Raw genomic sequence first — 15,294 nt, 5'->3', positions numbered from 1 at the left:
GATCGCTGGAAAGAAAGATGGTCCAAATTAGAGATGTCAATCGGATACCAACTTCTTGGTATACCGATACCAAACCGAAACCAACATGGTATTTGGTATTTCAATCGTAATGTACCTATTTGGTATTTTGTTGGTATAATAAGCCTTCACTAATGTATAAGAGGCTAAGAAATCGGTAAAAAGTTGGTATTTCCCTCAGTTTCCGAAGTTGGTTTGGTTTCGGTATTTTCCCGTGGTTTTGGTTGGTATTTGGTTTGGTATCGGTATTTCGATTTTCCGTAATTGACATCACTAGTCCAAATATTCAGCCCGATCTGTCTCCCGACGATCTGAACTCCTTCTTCGTCTCTGTCGGGCCCCGCATTGCCGCCGAACTGAGTACACAAAACAACGATACTGATCTAAATGTACGTCTACCCCGTGTCGGCGCATGCAGCTTTAGGCCGAGGGCCATCACTCTCGGGGAACTCGGACTCACAGTGTTCAGCATGCGAAACTCTGCCGCGCGTGGCACTGACGGTATATGCATCCGCATGTTAAAAGTATGCTTCCAAACTATTGGCGACATCATTTTACACATCATTAACACGCGCACTGCAGCGGGTCTGAGCCGAACACGAACTGCAGGGGGGGGGGGGTTGAAAACAACCCCCCCTGAGATCTCAAAAACGGCGCAACGTAGCGACAAGCGGTAAACGGCGTTGGATAGGTTAAGATGAGATCGACAAGAAATACTTAGATCATTTTTGGGTCAGGTCAAAAACGAGGTCACCAGAGGTCACCGAAGACAAAATGTTACGATTTTCACAACAGGAATTTCGCGGTAGTTTTTCTTGAATAACTTGTCTTGCACACAAGACAGAGGATCGATTCGAACGCCATCGTTCTTAGCTCGTCAAGGCGCATCGAATGATATATAATATGACCTCGAAAGGTCAAGTTGAAAATTTGACCTCAGGTCAAGGTCATGACCTGACTGAAATAGGTCATGTTGCGTATCATTCGATCCGCATTGACGAGAAAAACACGATAAACGTCGAACGGAGTCTCTATCTCTACTCAATCTCAAGTTATTGAAGAAAAACCGCTGGTGACCTCAGGTGACCTAAGATGACCTGGAGATCACCTTCCAAAGGTCATAAGTGATATGTTTCGGTGAAATCACCAACAGGAACCTGTAATACTATGATCCTGAGCGTATTGAAGTCATAGGATGGCATTCAGAGTAAGTTGAAATTTCTCCCATTGACTTATAATGGGCCGGTCGCAAAAATGACCTGACCTTAGGTCATCGATATAAAAATTCCGAGATATACAAGTTGTAGCTCGTGATGACTTTACTACTTCCTGTGGGTTTCAAGGTCATATCTCAACAACTGTGGGCTTGGTGGGATTGCAAACTTCGAAATTTACGTTTCGAGGTAGGGTCACTTGACCTGACCTGGTGACCTGACCATAGGTCACCTGGGGTCAAAATTTTTACTCAAGGTGTGCATAAGTTGTGAGAACAGGTATGCAAAATTTGGCGGCGCTACGCGCCGCCGTTTTCTCGCAATTTGCGAAAAACCACAGGGGGGGGTTGAAAACAACCCCCCCCCCTGCAGTGCGCGTGTTAACGTCTCAATCACCCGTTCCGACATTCCTGACCCCTGGAAACACTCTATCGTTCAACCGATCTTCAAGTCGGGCAACCCATCTGACCCCAGCAATTTCAGACCGATCTCCCTAGTTCCCGTAATCATGAAAATCATCGAGCGTGTAATCCATCAGCAGCTCTATCACTATCTCACCCATAACCACCTTCTTTCGTCTACCCAACACGGATTCCGCCCCCGACACTCCACTGAGACTGCACTGCTGTCAGTCACAGATAGCATCCTTGCCGCCACCGATAGGGGTGAGATCTCAATGCTATGCCTCATAGACCTTAGCAAATGTTTTGACGTCATCGACCATGAACTCCTTGTCAAAAAGCTCCAAATCTACGGTATTGAGACCTCCTGGTTTTCCGCTTATCTTCAGGGACACACGCAGAGTGTATCCCTGAAAGACAAAACCGGCCGTAAGATAACCTCTCGACCGCTCCCAAACACCGTAGGAGTTTTCCAGGGTTCGGCTTTGGGTCCCCTCCTCTTCACTATATTCTCCAACGACCTCTCACTATTTGCCGGAGACGCCACCGCTTATCAGTACGCAGACGACACCCAGATATTGGTGAGCGGCCCACGCAACGACATCATGAGTCTCATCTCGCGCATGGAGGCATCGCTAGAGTCACTTAACGCATGGTTCCGCGCACACGCCCTGAAAGTCAACGCTTCTAAAACTCAACTGATGGTATTCGGTAGCCGACAAAACCTACGTAACCTGCCTCGCTTCAAAATCTCTTTCCGTGACGCTGAGCTCCTGCCGTGCGCGCAGGTGGGAAACCTGGGTGTTGTATTCGACGGCGCACTCACCTGGGAAGCACACGTGGCCGAGCTGAGCCGTCGCTGCATGGGCGTACTGATCGGCCTCTCCCACGCACGACACTGCCTCCCAGACGGTATCCTCAAAACGATCGTGACTGCACTCGTCATCTCGCGCGTCCAGTACTGCCTCACTGTATATGGAAATGGCTCCCAGAAAAACTTCGACCGACTTCAAAAAATTCTAAACTTTGCAGCACGGGTCATATTCGGCCGCCGGAAATTCGATCACGTCTCTGGCCTCCGCGATTCACTCGGATGGATGCCTCCGAAAGCTATGGCCGATGTTAAAACCATGGTAACTGCGCAGAAAATAATAAGCAACGGCGAGCCCGAAGCACTAGCTGCCATCTTCATGAATAACAGTGACGCGCGAGAGAGGTCCACTCGACAGGACCACCTTTTCCACCTTCCACGCTCGCGGCTCGAGACTGGCAAGCGACGATTCGGCTACCGGGCCGCGGCGCTACTAAACAGTCTGCCTCCCGGTGTCATCGAACAGCGCCCCGCCCTATTCGCCCGTGCGGCCAAGGCCGCAGTCTGTCCGGCGATGGCGACCGCCCGACGATGACCCGTGTCAGAGGAAGGAGGTGCGACATCCGTGTGCGGTGTACTGTCTTGAATCGTCCGTTTGTATATAGAGAGAGCGAATGTCCAGCGATTGAATCTGTATGCCTGTGTTTCTTGTCCCCGCATGTTTTTGTTTGTGCCCGACTCAGACTCTGGACTGTAATCGCCACGCCCCGCGTGGATTGTCCATGAAGGTAATACAATACAATACAATACAAGCCTAATAGACGTTACGGACAAAAGACATGATGTGAAGTTTGCTAATGTAATAATTGGGGACTTTACTCCACAAGAAATCGTTCGGGTCGGAGCTTTCGAATTGTATTACAGTCGTCAGCGTATCGTAATCGGGTTCGAGGGTATCGGTCGCATAAAAAATGCTAGCTAGCATTTCTTTTTTGCGACCGATACCCCCGAACCCGATTACGATACGCTGACGAAGCTTTGTAATACAATTCGAAAGCTCCGACCCGAACGATTTCTTGCTGAGTTAAGTCCTCATTCAATTATTACAGACGTTACGGGTCATCAGAGAACGTTTACTGAGTCTGCGTATATAGGGCCTTTGGTTTACTGATATTGCGCTGCCGGCTGCTCCATAAGGGTAATCAAAATTAAGACTTAAGGGTAATCAAATTCAGACAATATGCATTATTTAGAAAAAAAAAATAATGCATATTGCATATGCTCTCATCCTTCTCTCCTCCATGCTCTCATGCACACAACGCAGCCTTGAACGCAGCGCTCTCAGTGATTTTTTCATGACGTCATTCCTCAAAGTTCCTCAAAGCATTTTCATGAATAATATTCAGTAAATTTCTTTTGCCTTGATTTCTGCAAGGTGCGCCGGATTCAACACGTTTCAACACGCACGCCGGCGTCCAGCAAATATTAGATTGGAATTTAATTATTTTGAACTCCGTTTTGATTGTGGTGTTCATTGATAATTATCTGATAGAAATATTTTACTGTTTGACATAAGTTGGGTCAACCATCAGCCTTCTGTTACGAGGTAAAAGTGCTATATTTTGATTTTGATTTGTCCAATTTCGAATGAACCACAGAGTTGTTTGTTTTCAGGATAATTTGAATTACGATTGACTTCATTTGACAATCGCTGCTTTGGCAATCTTCTGAAATTATGAATTGGTATTCATTGGTGATTATTTTTCCACATTGATGACATGATTTTGGTTTTTATTATCAATTTTTTACGCCTAACTGGCAGTTGCCTCGTCAAGGATTCTGAGGTAGAATGGTGTAATTTGGCTGTTTGTAGCATTATAAACTCCCCAGACGCTTCTTTAATTTTCCCTAAACTTATGTATTTTGCTGATGTATGTATTCGTGTGCAACTGAAACAAATGTTTGATTTAAAACTTTCTATTTAACATTTCAGGAAAATAAAATTCATCAATTTCTGATATGGCTGTGTGGGTAAATATCCTAAATCTCTACCTTTTTTGATCTGGCAATTAATGAGGCCTGCTTAGGAGTATTATTCCATTAAATCCATAATGCATGCCCATTGCCCAGACATTATGGGTACCTAGACATTACGAGCCAGCGCACGGGGCAGAGCTTCCAAAGTATGACATCACTCAAGGATATTCTGCTCCATAATGGCATGACAGATTTTCATATTTCCAACTGTTTTGTTTCTCATTGTGGCACACCAAGTGGTTGAATTATCAGACATTTTTTCCTGAGGGGATTTAATTGGAGATGCATTAGCGTGAGTTGGTGACTTGCCATCTGTCCATCATGCAAAAATACACAAAAGACACTCCAGGCAGCAAGTGCTATGATCACATGGGTAAAACACAAACAAGGGAAGGTTATGGAACAAACTATGAGCATTTCCAAAGGTTTCAGCTACCAAATCAATGATAAATGTACATTATAAATTGTGTACCTATACAGAGAGGGCATGACAGAGAGACATACACAGTCAGCTGTAAGTCTAACCTAACCTATGATGTTCTCTGAGTAGTAGGTACAACAAAGGTGAATAGAACTTGATTGTTGACAAGTGATGGATAATGTATTCTAGATTTAGCTATATTGCCATTGGCTTCAGGCTGAACACCTCCTGTTATTGTTTTGTATAAACTAGTGTAGTTATTTGGGTTTGTCATGCCATTCCTACTTGTTCACACTGGTTGAGGGAGCCAGAAAGGCTCTTGAAACTTTTTGTGGATTGTTTTCCATTTTCAAAAGATTTTGCAAAAATACTGAAAAAATGAGAGAAGTTACTATGCACTAACAGGTAAAATTCATTCTATTTAATAAATGCTGGTGACGTGCAGGAGAATTTGCTGCACAGGCTTGCAGTAATAAAAGTCAAATGATGTCCACTTTTTATGAAAATGCCAGAGTTAGTCTCCTGACCTGACCTGACCTGAGGGATCTGATTTCCCATTGTCCGTTCAGGCGCTGTGCTGACCGTGCTCCGCGGTAATGGCCGATATTGACGAGCTGGCTCTGGCGGCCGGCGGAGACGGCCTCGAAGATGAGCTGCTGGAAGAGCTGAACGATGGTGCCGACAACGGTGCCGACAACACCAACGACGCGTCGGCGACCAACGACAGCGGCGACGGCGACACGAGCATGGACGACCCGGTACGGTGCCGATTCAGCGCACACTTGATATGGGTGTGAGAGGAGTTTGTGCGCACAGCCGACTGACGATGGTGGCTATGTGACGGCCTGAAGCTGGACCCGTGTCTGGGTTCATTGTAGTTAGAGTTCATGCTAAAGGGATAGCCAAGTCAATAGTCATAACCAAGTTTGTCGCTCGTTGAAGACGGTGTCTGTAATTGATTTCTTTCCGTCATTGCTGTGTTCATAGCAGTGGTTAATATTTACAGCTGTCTTTGTGCTTTTTACATGTGGTTGCTGGTGTATTGTAGACGTTTACGCGATGCATGCCATGCCCGACTGTTGGTTGGCGCCGCTGACCAACCGGTGGTCTGCGTCTGGCAGGAGCTGGCGGCGATCAAGGCACGTGTCAGAGAGATGGAGGAGGAGGCCAACAAGCTGCGCCAGATGCAGTCCGAGGTGGACAAACAGATGAACCTGGGCAGCCCCACCACAGGTGAGACCACCGGCCGACTGTATACGCCACTCCCCCAACGACTGGGCGATCGACGCCGGTACTGTTTAGTGTAGGTATGTGCATTTAGCACACAAAGAAAGGAACTGTGCACTGTGCATAAGGGAAGCTGCTATGCGATGCTAGCTTTGTTTGTGATAACGTGGCAAATGCTTATATCAGGACCAGGCATAAGGCTCGTTTCATCCCTCTCTCCCTGTTGCCACTGACCTCTCCGAAATGATGACACCCCTCCTCCCCGACGGCAGAGCCGGCGACCAACCCGCTCAACCTCTCCGTCGAGGAGAAGATGGAGGTGGACGCGCGCTCCATCTACGTGGGTAACGTCGACTACGGCGCCGCCGCCGAGGAGCTGGAGCAGCACTTCCACGGCTGCGGCTCCGTCAACCGCGTCACGATCCTCTGCAACAAGTTCGACGGCTCGCCCAAGGGATTCGCCTACATCGAGTTCGCCGACAAGGACTCGGTCCAGACGGCCATGGCGCTGGACGAGTCGCTGTTCAGAGGACGCCAGATCAAGGTGAGACGACGCTAACGTTGTTATCATTTACACTGGCTTTTCAGCACAGTCTCCGTGTCGGACCGTTGGTCACGTCAAATCGGTTAGCTAAGTCATTCAACTTTTAATTGTAGTAGCATTTCTGTCATTTTTACTTTTCTATGACATGCATCATCAGTCATCGCCCAGTTTTTTTTTTTTTTACGTGGTTCTATCCCATTTTACTATGCAGACACTTGTCAAAGACATAAAACTTTATGGAATCGCCTGTCCGCAGAGAGCTAGAGTTGTAGTGTGCTATGCGTGCTTGATCCTCTATGACGCTCTTCCTACCCCCACCCTAGCTCTAACGCATTTCGTCCTGACCCCTGACAGGTGATGCCGAAGCGGACCAACCGTCCGGGTATCTCGACCAGCAACCGTCCGCCGCGCGGCGGGAGGTACCGCGGACGAGGACGGTTCGGCGGATTCCGCGGGCGCCGGCCAAGGTCAGTCAGTCAGGCAGGCAGGCAGGCAGGTAGGCGGGCAGTCAACCAGTCAGTCAATCAGGCCGGCAGTTTTCAAATGTCAACCAAGTCGGTCAGACTTTTAGCATCGAGTCAAGTCAAATCTGTCTATAAGTTGGACAGTAGTTCTCTTATTAAAGGAATAAGTCATTCAGTTGGTCATTGATCTCATATAAGTCAGCTTGTCAATCACGTTGATCAGTCGAGCCATTTAGTCAGTGTCCATCGGTCACGTCAAATCGGTCAGGCCATTATGCCGGTCTGACGGCCGATTAAGTTGATCAGTCGGCTTGCTACACAATCAGTGCTTTAGTCATTCACTCACGCTCACTTCTAGGCTGCCTTCATTGGTTCAGGGAAATGTTTTTAGGGTGATAATGACTCATGGTGTTGAATTTCACATTTTGTAGTGTTAGAGCCTGCCTGCCAAAAGAGAGGTCGATCAAGATATTAAGGGAATGTGGTTGGGCGCGCTTGCTTGCAATCCTGCTGATAAATCGGAGGTTACATTCTGGTTTTTAGTTTACCTTTTGTCATTTACACATATAATTTGTGCTCGCATTTCAACTGTTTTCCTCTTGACAATCTATTTAGAACAATAATGTTTAATGTCGACCGTGCAGGGGTCAGGACGTTTCACTTGTTTAACGTTGTACGATACCTATGTGTGCGAGACTGCGAATTAAGAAGTCATATTTTCTGCTGCCACGTAATATTTGTCTTTTGTTTGGAATATCAATCCTTAGATCGGTGCTCAATTTTGTGAGCATTTTTAAAGTTTGACTGTTGGCCAAGGATATGTGAAGCGGAGCACATTGGTTGAACACAACTCGTGGAGCACATAAGCGCATGGAGGCCTTAAACGGAACTATTTAAGGAATCGCTAACGAAGTGCGGAACTGGAATCTGTACGTACAATTGGCATAAATATTACCATTAGCTAGATACGCTGCTAAAATGAGGTTTCATTATCATGATAGGCTTTATGTATAATCCAAGGGGCAGGGTGCCAACCGAGCGTGATGGTAAAAATGCTCACTTGTTTGCTGTAATATTAAACTTGAAATGAGTTAACTTAGGACGCTGTTTTCTGGGGCTGTGGCATCAAAGATGACAACTTATGCGATGATTCTACCCAGATCATCGCACATTGTGATGTCATCCCTGCTGCTTTCAGGTATCGCAGGTCAAACTTCTACTCGCCCTACTAAGGTACAAGATGCTGTGTGTCTCGCAGCGCCCCCAGTGCGCCGAAGGTGAACCAGAAGTTCGCCGGCGGCCGAGACGACCGTCCCGGGCGGCGCGCTGCCTTCCAGTGGTGGACACTGGGCCTGTGACGTCACGGACGCTCAGTTTTCTCCGCGTTCACGGCAATGACCGGTGGACGTGAACTGTACATTGAACTGGACGTGCTCTGTGGTGGCAGGTGTAGCGTTCGGGACCGTGGGTGTCTGGACTGGTGCAACGGTCGAACATTGTTCTGTAGACCTGAATAGCGCCCTGGGTCTCGGCGCGGCACCGTTGGGGTTTGGCCTGTTTCCGTGAGCTCCGTGCGCCACCAGCATTCGCGACATTGCCTCGAGACGGCGCCCGTGGACTGCATTGCTTCTCCATGCTCGTCGGGTGTGGATGGCCGTACCGGAGAGCTAGTGGTTCTTTTAGTTCACATTTCAACTGTATTTGACGTGTAGAAAAGCCGACTGGGCAGGAAAAAAGCTGCACAAAGCAGAAAAGAAACAAGATGCAAAGATAATACAGCACTTCTGTCCAGATTCGGTTATTTCCTTGTTCTTGGGCGAGGCGGAGGGGATCTTGAGTTTTCGGGTTGATGATTCCGCACTTATCAATATTATTCAATAGATGGTTTTTAAGAAATTACATACAGGATAAAAGAGCAATGTATATTTCTAGATCTACAGACTACTAGCATAACTTTTTGAAACAGCGTTCTATGCTGATAAGCTCCCCTCTCAACTCAGCTTCTTTGAGTTATCCAAGACAAATCCTTCCATTTTTATGTTCTCGGTCGAAATAGCGCACAAAGTCTTTTATGCAGTAACTTTTGCAACACGATCTCAGTGTCATGTCGGCGATGGGCGAGGTTCCCAACCTGAAACAAGTGTCCGAGCTGCCGCGTCATCTTACCTCGCCGGGGAGGGGTCCTCACACCATCACGATGACGCAAATGAACCGTCACAGTTCTGGCGTCGGTTCGTTGCTCCCTGTCGATATTCCTGTGGATCGGCTTTGTTCTCCGTTGACATACAGCCGTCGGGGGGAGGGTTTGGACTCATTCACATCGATCAGCCACCTGTGGTTCCTCCATTTGTCTTCCCATGAGCCAGGTGTAAATTTGCCACGTACTTTCCGAGGAGGCGGGTGCATGAGAGATTCATGGGCTATTTGGAATGCCATTGATCTCCTCTGTCACGAGGTGAGCTCAGTAGATCACATATAAAAGCCTCTCTGCAAGCAGTCATCCACAGCGACGGGCAACAACCGCAGGACGACGGACACACTCAACACTTTCATCTAGGTCTTCTAACTGCTGCACAACCGCAGGTGAGATAGTAACAAGCTCGATTGAAAGGCTGAACCATTACACTGCTTCGCTCTTTTCATTCGCTTTTTACTGTGCTTCACTAAGAAAGATGTTGATACGTAATAATGGGATACAAATGAAACTGCTAGGTCTTCACTGCAACTGCGCTTCTGGCATTTTATTTCACCCATTTTGTCTTTTTGCCAACAGTTCGCTTCAAGCGTCGAGTTGTTATGCTACGTTTTTTACTAGAGCGTCCCGAAGACCGTTGCAAGTTATGTCTACCTATACCCACAAATGCATGTATGTGTTGCAGGATGCGTGTCCCGCTGGCTCTCAGTCTCCTGTGTCTAGGCACACTGACAACGGCCTCGCCACTTCAGCGAGAACATCCACGCAATTCAATTCAACTCAGAAACGGCTTCGAGGAGAAGGTGGCACCTGCAGTTACTTACGACGAGCTCGGCTACGGGAGTGAGTTTCAGCTGATGGCTGCTGCACCGTACCATGCGCCTGCCTTCAGCCTGCAGCGAGCCGATCCGCGCCTTCAGGTACAGCGTGAAATTCCGCTACATCTCGCTCGCTATTCATACTATCAAGGCCATGGACGCCATTTACCGATAAATGTTGTGCGGGACCCGGTCAAATCACGCCATGCCCCCGCAAAGGTGTCGAGGAATCGTCCTGTGCTGCGCGAATTTTCGGGTCCCTTCTACCAAGCTCCGTAAGCTGACCGATGACCGACTCGCCGGACGCCATGATGCTGGACCGCACCGAAACCGGAAACGACCCTGATTTCAGGCTGGCCTGGCTCGGGGGGGGGGGGGTGATAAGATGGTGTAGGGCGTTAGTTGCTTGTTTGCTGGATTTTGGGTCACCGTGGATTTTAGTATTTTTCTTCATAGATGTTACGCTACGCGGCTGAAACCTGCGCAAAAGCTTCTCAGCTATTTTTGGGCGCCTCTGTCACATGCATTCACGCCACTCGCAAAAAAAAAAACTTCCTGGCTCATGCTTAGTCGGCACCTTATATTCGTAAATATATCAACCAAAAAGTTCAACTATGGTTGCTTGTATGATTTCAAGCTTTTACGACTAGACATTGTAATTCGATGTACGTTTTTTCGGCTACTAGTCAACGACTAGTTAGTAGCCGAAAAAAAATGTACATCGAATTATGGTTGCTTGATAAATAATATTCGTTTTAACTTTACATCTACACTTTTTACAGTTTTTTACAGCCCAATTCTATAGCTGTGATCACAGCTTGTCGTGCACACTACTCGCCATTACCACACGGACACAGCATGAGTTTCATGGCCTCGAGCAGTTCCGAGTTTGTGCACACGATCCAGCCGTCGACGACATGGTACAGGATCCGAATCAGTCCCAGCAGATCGAACACGAGCCGCGGCACACTCAGACCCAGGCCGTACAGCAGGATAGCCACTTTGTACGGCAGCGAGCAGCCCACGAACAGACACGCCAGCTTGAAGGTGAATACGACTATCTTCATGTTCCGTCTCCGCTGGGCCTCTTCTGTCAGGTTTCGTTGTGCGCCAGCCATTCCAACAATCTCGTTTTTGGCCTGGAAGAAGGGTACGATGTATTATAAACAGCACATGAATTAAACGGTAAATAGATGAAATTAGCAGCTCAATGGGACATAAATTGTGCAGCGCTGCGAGTCGACAATAGGCCAGTGAGACCGGCCACGACCCGGATCACACACGAGTACACGACACAGTAGGGCCAGGGATCCTGGCGGCTATGCTGTGCCGCATTCGTCACTGGTTGGGAGGCAAATGGTGATGTCACGGTGGCGCTCGGCCGTCTCGCCAACTTTGTGAGTTGTGACCCAATTGAACTTAATCCATGCCACCTGACTTTGTAACCAATACAGACAGATTTAGTCACCTTCCATGCGCAGCGCATGATCCTGGCGTTGTAGACGATGGTGCCGAAGTCGACCACGATGTTGCCGCTGACGCTGACGAGGGCGACGGGCCGGTTGAGCGGGTCCAGCAGCCAGTCGAACGTGTCGCAGAGCGGAGTATAGAGCTGCAGCCCGCTGCCCAGGTAGCGCCGACTCGCCACGAACGCTCCGCCGCCCAGCGTCAGGCCATACAGCACGGCTAGCGCCAGGTGTCGCCAGACCACGGAGCGGCGCACGGCGGCCCGGTAGCCGATCGGGTCGCGCACAGAGCGGAACCGGTCGCGGCTCAGCGCCAGCATCAGCGCGCTGATGGTGTGCATCGTGCCGTTCACCAGCGCCTCGAACACGAGACACGGCGCGTCCGAGATGCCCTGGTAGATGACGATGGTGACCACCATGGCGCCGATGCTGCAGCCCAGGAAGCAGTCCAGCAGGCAGAGCGCCATGACGTAGAAGTAGGAGGCGCGGTGGAGATGGCAGTTGCGCCAGATGGCGGCCGCGGGAGGCAGCGAGCTCGCCCAGATGGCTGCGATGATGGATGACGTGAAGACCAGACGAGCCTTATCGCCTGTGTCGGGATTGGCTTCATTGCTCTTTGGGGGCTTATCGGTGATGTTTTGAGACGTGTCAGTAGATGAGTTGGTTATGTTGGAGAAGTTGTTGGAAATACCAGGGGTGTGAGAGGGCTGGGATGCAATATTGACGATGTTAGAGGTCTCAGTTGACTTGCCTTCTTTACCGGTTAAATTGCCTGACACACTGGAGTGACGTGCTGGTGTCTTTGACGTGCTAATATTGCCAGATACGATGTCAGAAATGTTGTAGTAATTAAGTAAAGAGCTGGAGACGGTGGAGCTGTTAGTTGCATTCTTGGGGATGTTGTGGCTATGTGGTGTGCTCGTGATATTCGTGATGATGTTGAACAGATCGGTTGGATTTCCAGGGTAACTGGAGTGGTTGGCGACCAGATTGCTGGATATGTTTGAGTGGTGAGGGAGCGCGCTTGTAACGTTATAGTGGTTGACGGCGGAAACAGAGCTATTGATACGGATGAATGGTGAACTGGATAAGGCGGCGCCAGATGAGACGCCAGTGAGGTTGTGGTGCGTTGCGGTGGAGCTGGCAAAGTCTGAGAGGTTCGATGAAGTGCGTGGCGCGCTAGAGGCGTTGACCAGCGCGCCACTGATGTTGAGGTAGGCGGCCAGTAACCCGATGATGCTCGATGAGATAGAGAGCCTTGCAGAGACGTTACTAGTGGCGCCAGTGACGTTCATCGCTGGGCTGAAAACCAAACAACAGAGGCGACGGCATTCTCCCGTGTTTCGTTCAAACGGGCTGCACAGTGCACAGTGGACGTGCCGAAAACGTTTGGACGGCTAAAAGCGGACATTAATTCTGCATACATATTGACAAAAAGAAACAAAAACCGTGCTTAAAACTGAAGTTGCCCTACTGCTCTCCTGCGCGCCTGCACGTTCTAAGATGAGCACAAGAGACCCTAAGAACTTAAACAGACTAATTAGGTCAGAATCCTTCAACTGACTCCGTTTCCCGGGGTAGACGGACTCACCGCTTTGTGGAGTACGGGGACGCCGGACGTCTTCTGCTCGCCGTCCTCTTCTGATGCCTCCCGCTCACCGTTTGCTCCTGATGCTTCCCGCACGCCGTCCGCTCTCGGTGTTTCCGACTCGCTGTTCGCTCTTTGTTTCCCGCTCGGCACTCTCCGCCCCCTACCTCGACCTCCTCACTCTCCACTCCAGTGTGACTGCCGTGTGCCGTGCTGCCCGGGCCTCAGGCCACCTTTGACTGCGTTTGCAGAAGACTCGGCACATCCTCCCCGGCGAAGAGCTGCCCTCCAGCGGCGATCTGTTCGAGAAACGGTACGCGAGATGGAAGGATTACTACAATCGCCCGGATGGGATCGCTGGCTTATGGATTCGCCCTTTTATTGAATAGCATTTATCATATTGGCTGCTGATGCTGAATGCGCACTCAGCTTATTTATTGTGGATGCTCTTTCATCAGACTTCTGGTTCAGGTTACCGGTGGCAATATGAAAATGTGACCGAGGGTCATCGAGGTCATGACCTACACCGCACGGCACGATTTCATGCTGCATATTCGTGGAGCCGAAACGTTACGCGCTGAGCCTGCGTCCAAAGAGCAAGTTTTTGGCCATAAAAGGTCAAAACTGCTGGTGACCTTTTATGACCGTATATTACTTTTATAGGGCCGTGCCGTGGGCTCACCAAGTCGTTTTGGTGAATGGGACACGGGCGGAGGCGACTTGGTCAAATGTCTCTCAGTCTCGCTCACATCTCGGGACCCGGTCTGCTGAAAATGCAGACGGCCCGAGGGCGAGTCCAAAAGGCGGACGGTAAACGGGCAATGGTTTCCGATAGCCGGCAATTCGATGTCAAATTATAAAAAAGGTTTTCCTCAAATTAAATTCAATTTTCCACTTTTTTATAATTTCAAGCTCCTTGCCAGGAAGTGGGCGCGTATCTATAATCCACGACATCGTCTGTTGGGCGCTGGGACCCCAGTGACGACCAACGCCGGTGCAATCCATTTCTCGGCCAAAACCAAGAGTGGCCGGTCGGCAGAAATAGCCTGCGGGCGGGGCCACGTGACCGGGAGCGCGCGGGGCTCGACCCGAACAGTACGCCAGTCGCCAGGTCGTGAGCGTCCAGTCTGACGCGCGGCGCTCCGTCGGTGTGGGAGTGTCTCGCACATGTGAAGTCGCTCCCGAGTGCTCGGCTGTGGCCAGCCGGCAGTGAGGCCGATCATGGGCCCCTCCTCGGAGTTGGCTCAGTCGGCGGCGGCCATGGTTTCCATGGTTCTGGTGGTACTCTGTATCCTGCTCTACTGCCTCTGGGACGCCTGTGCCGCTTGCTGCAAGCACCGGCGACGGATGCTGCGCGGCGGCGCCGACTCCGACTCCGACTCCGACTCCGATTCGGTGGTGGTGGCGCTCTTCGCCGACGGGCCGCAGCTGATCGCCCGGACCGAACTGAGTCGAGTTCGACTGGCGGAGGCGGCAAAACGACGGCCGCCGCCGCCTCCCGAGTACTCGCCGCCCGTGCGTGGGTCGCCGCCGCCGCCCTATGAGGTCGTGACGGGCGGTCGGGGCGTGGGCGGTGCTGAGGGTGACTGCAGAACTGGCAGTGGTGTGATTCCGAGACAGTCTTCCCCAGTGGAAGTGGCCGAGTGTCCGCAGCTGGAGGCACCCCCGCCAGTCTACACAGCTGCTGTGGAACAGGGAAGCAGCGTCGGCAGCGAGTGCCACCAGACGCTACCCTCTGAGGTCGCCGATACCGAACGTCGGGAGCCCGAGACTGCAGGCAGTATCGAGATGGACCTGGAACAACGGCGTTCGGCAAGCGATGAAACAAAGTCGAAATCAATTGAAGACGGTAGATGACTGTTCTAGGGATAAGGGAAGTGTGAATTTACGATATGAAAACATGTGAGAAGTGTGCCTAAGCGATCATATGCGACCCTCACTCACAGGTCGCTGCCATCACACCTTCACCAACAATCAGTGGCGCGGTAGTTCATCTTACAGTTGCGTGGGCAGGTCCCTTGTGTATCCTTAAGTCATGTACATATAGGCTCACTCCTGTATGGACAATAATGCATCATTTGTCACGGTGAA

The 15,294-nt window shown here is 50.0% G+C and overlaps 2 protein-coding genes across 3 annotated transcripts; one reads left to right on the top strand and one right to left on the bottom strand.

The window, feature by feature from the left end:
* The first annotated feature begins 3,861 nt into the window (after positions 1-3,861).
* LOC122392841 (polyadenylate-binding protein 2-like) lies at positions 3,862-8,930 on the top strand. 2 transcript variants are annotated; one of them, XM_043388163.1, is made up of 6 exons: positions 3,862-4,050; positions 5,472-5,660; positions 6,024-6,135; positions 6,402-6,673; positions 7,028-7,140; positions 8,336-8,930. In XM_043388163.1, the coding sequence occupies exons 2-6, from the start codon at positions 5,499-5,501 to the stop codon at positions 8,367-8,369; spliced, it is 693 nt and encodes a 230-aa protein (XP_043244098.1). In that variant the 5' UTR covers positions 3,862-4,050; positions 5,472-5,498; the 3' UTR covers positions 8,370-8,930. The 2 variants fall into 2 exon arrangements, with proteins under 2 accessions (XP_043244098.1, XP_043244106.1); XM_043388171.1 differs by having other exon boundaries at positions 3,873-4,050; positions 8,345-8,930.
* Positions 8,931-10,016: 1,086 nt separating this feature from the next.
* LOC122392834 lies at positions 10,017-13,353 on the bottom strand. The gene is made up of 2 exons (XM_043388149.1): positions 13,207-13,353; positions 10,017-12,917 (listed from the first exon to the last, which is right to left on the bottom strand). The coding sequence occupies exon 2, from the start codon at positions 12,908-12,910 to the stop codon at positions 11,357-11,359; it is 1,554 nt and encodes a 517-aa protein (XP_043244084.1). The 5' UTR covers positions 12,911-12,917; positions 13,207-13,353; the 3' UTR covers positions 10,017-11,356.
* Between the last annotated feature and the right edge of the window lie 1,941 nt (positions 13,354-15,294).

This window comes from Amphibalanus amphitrite, unplaced genomic scaffold, assembly GCF_019059575.1.
Source record: "Amphibalanus amphitrite isolate SeventyFive unplaced genomic scaffold, NRLGWU_Aamphi_draft 000024F_arrow, whole genome shotgun sequence".
NCBI classification, from domain to species: Eukaryota; Metazoa; Arthropoda; class Thecostraca; order Balanomorpha; family Balanidae; genus Amphibalanus; species Amphibalanus amphitrite.
Note: the sequence above shows the minus strand (reverse complement) of the source record. Positions and strands in the feature narration are given on the sequence as shown.

Excerpts from the sequence above, each read along its gene's own strand:
- LOC122392834 (XM_043388149.1), bottom strand. The coding sequence starts at position 12,910 with ATGAACGTCACTGGCGCCACTAGTAACGTCTCTGCAAGGCTCTCTATC.
- LOC122392841 (XM_043388163.1), top strand. The coding sequence starts at position 5,499 with ATGGCCGATATTGACGAGCTGGCTCTGGCGGCCGGCGGAGACGGCCTC. Across the intron at positions 6,136-6,401 it reads CCTGGGCAGCCCCACCACAG|AGCCGGCGACCAACCCGCTC; the intron begins GTGAGACCACCG and ends CCCCGACGGCAG. Across the intron at positions 6,674-7,027 it reads TCAGAGGACGCCAGATCAAG|GTGATGCCGAAGCGGACCAA; the intron begins GTGAGACGACGC and ends GACCCCTGACAG.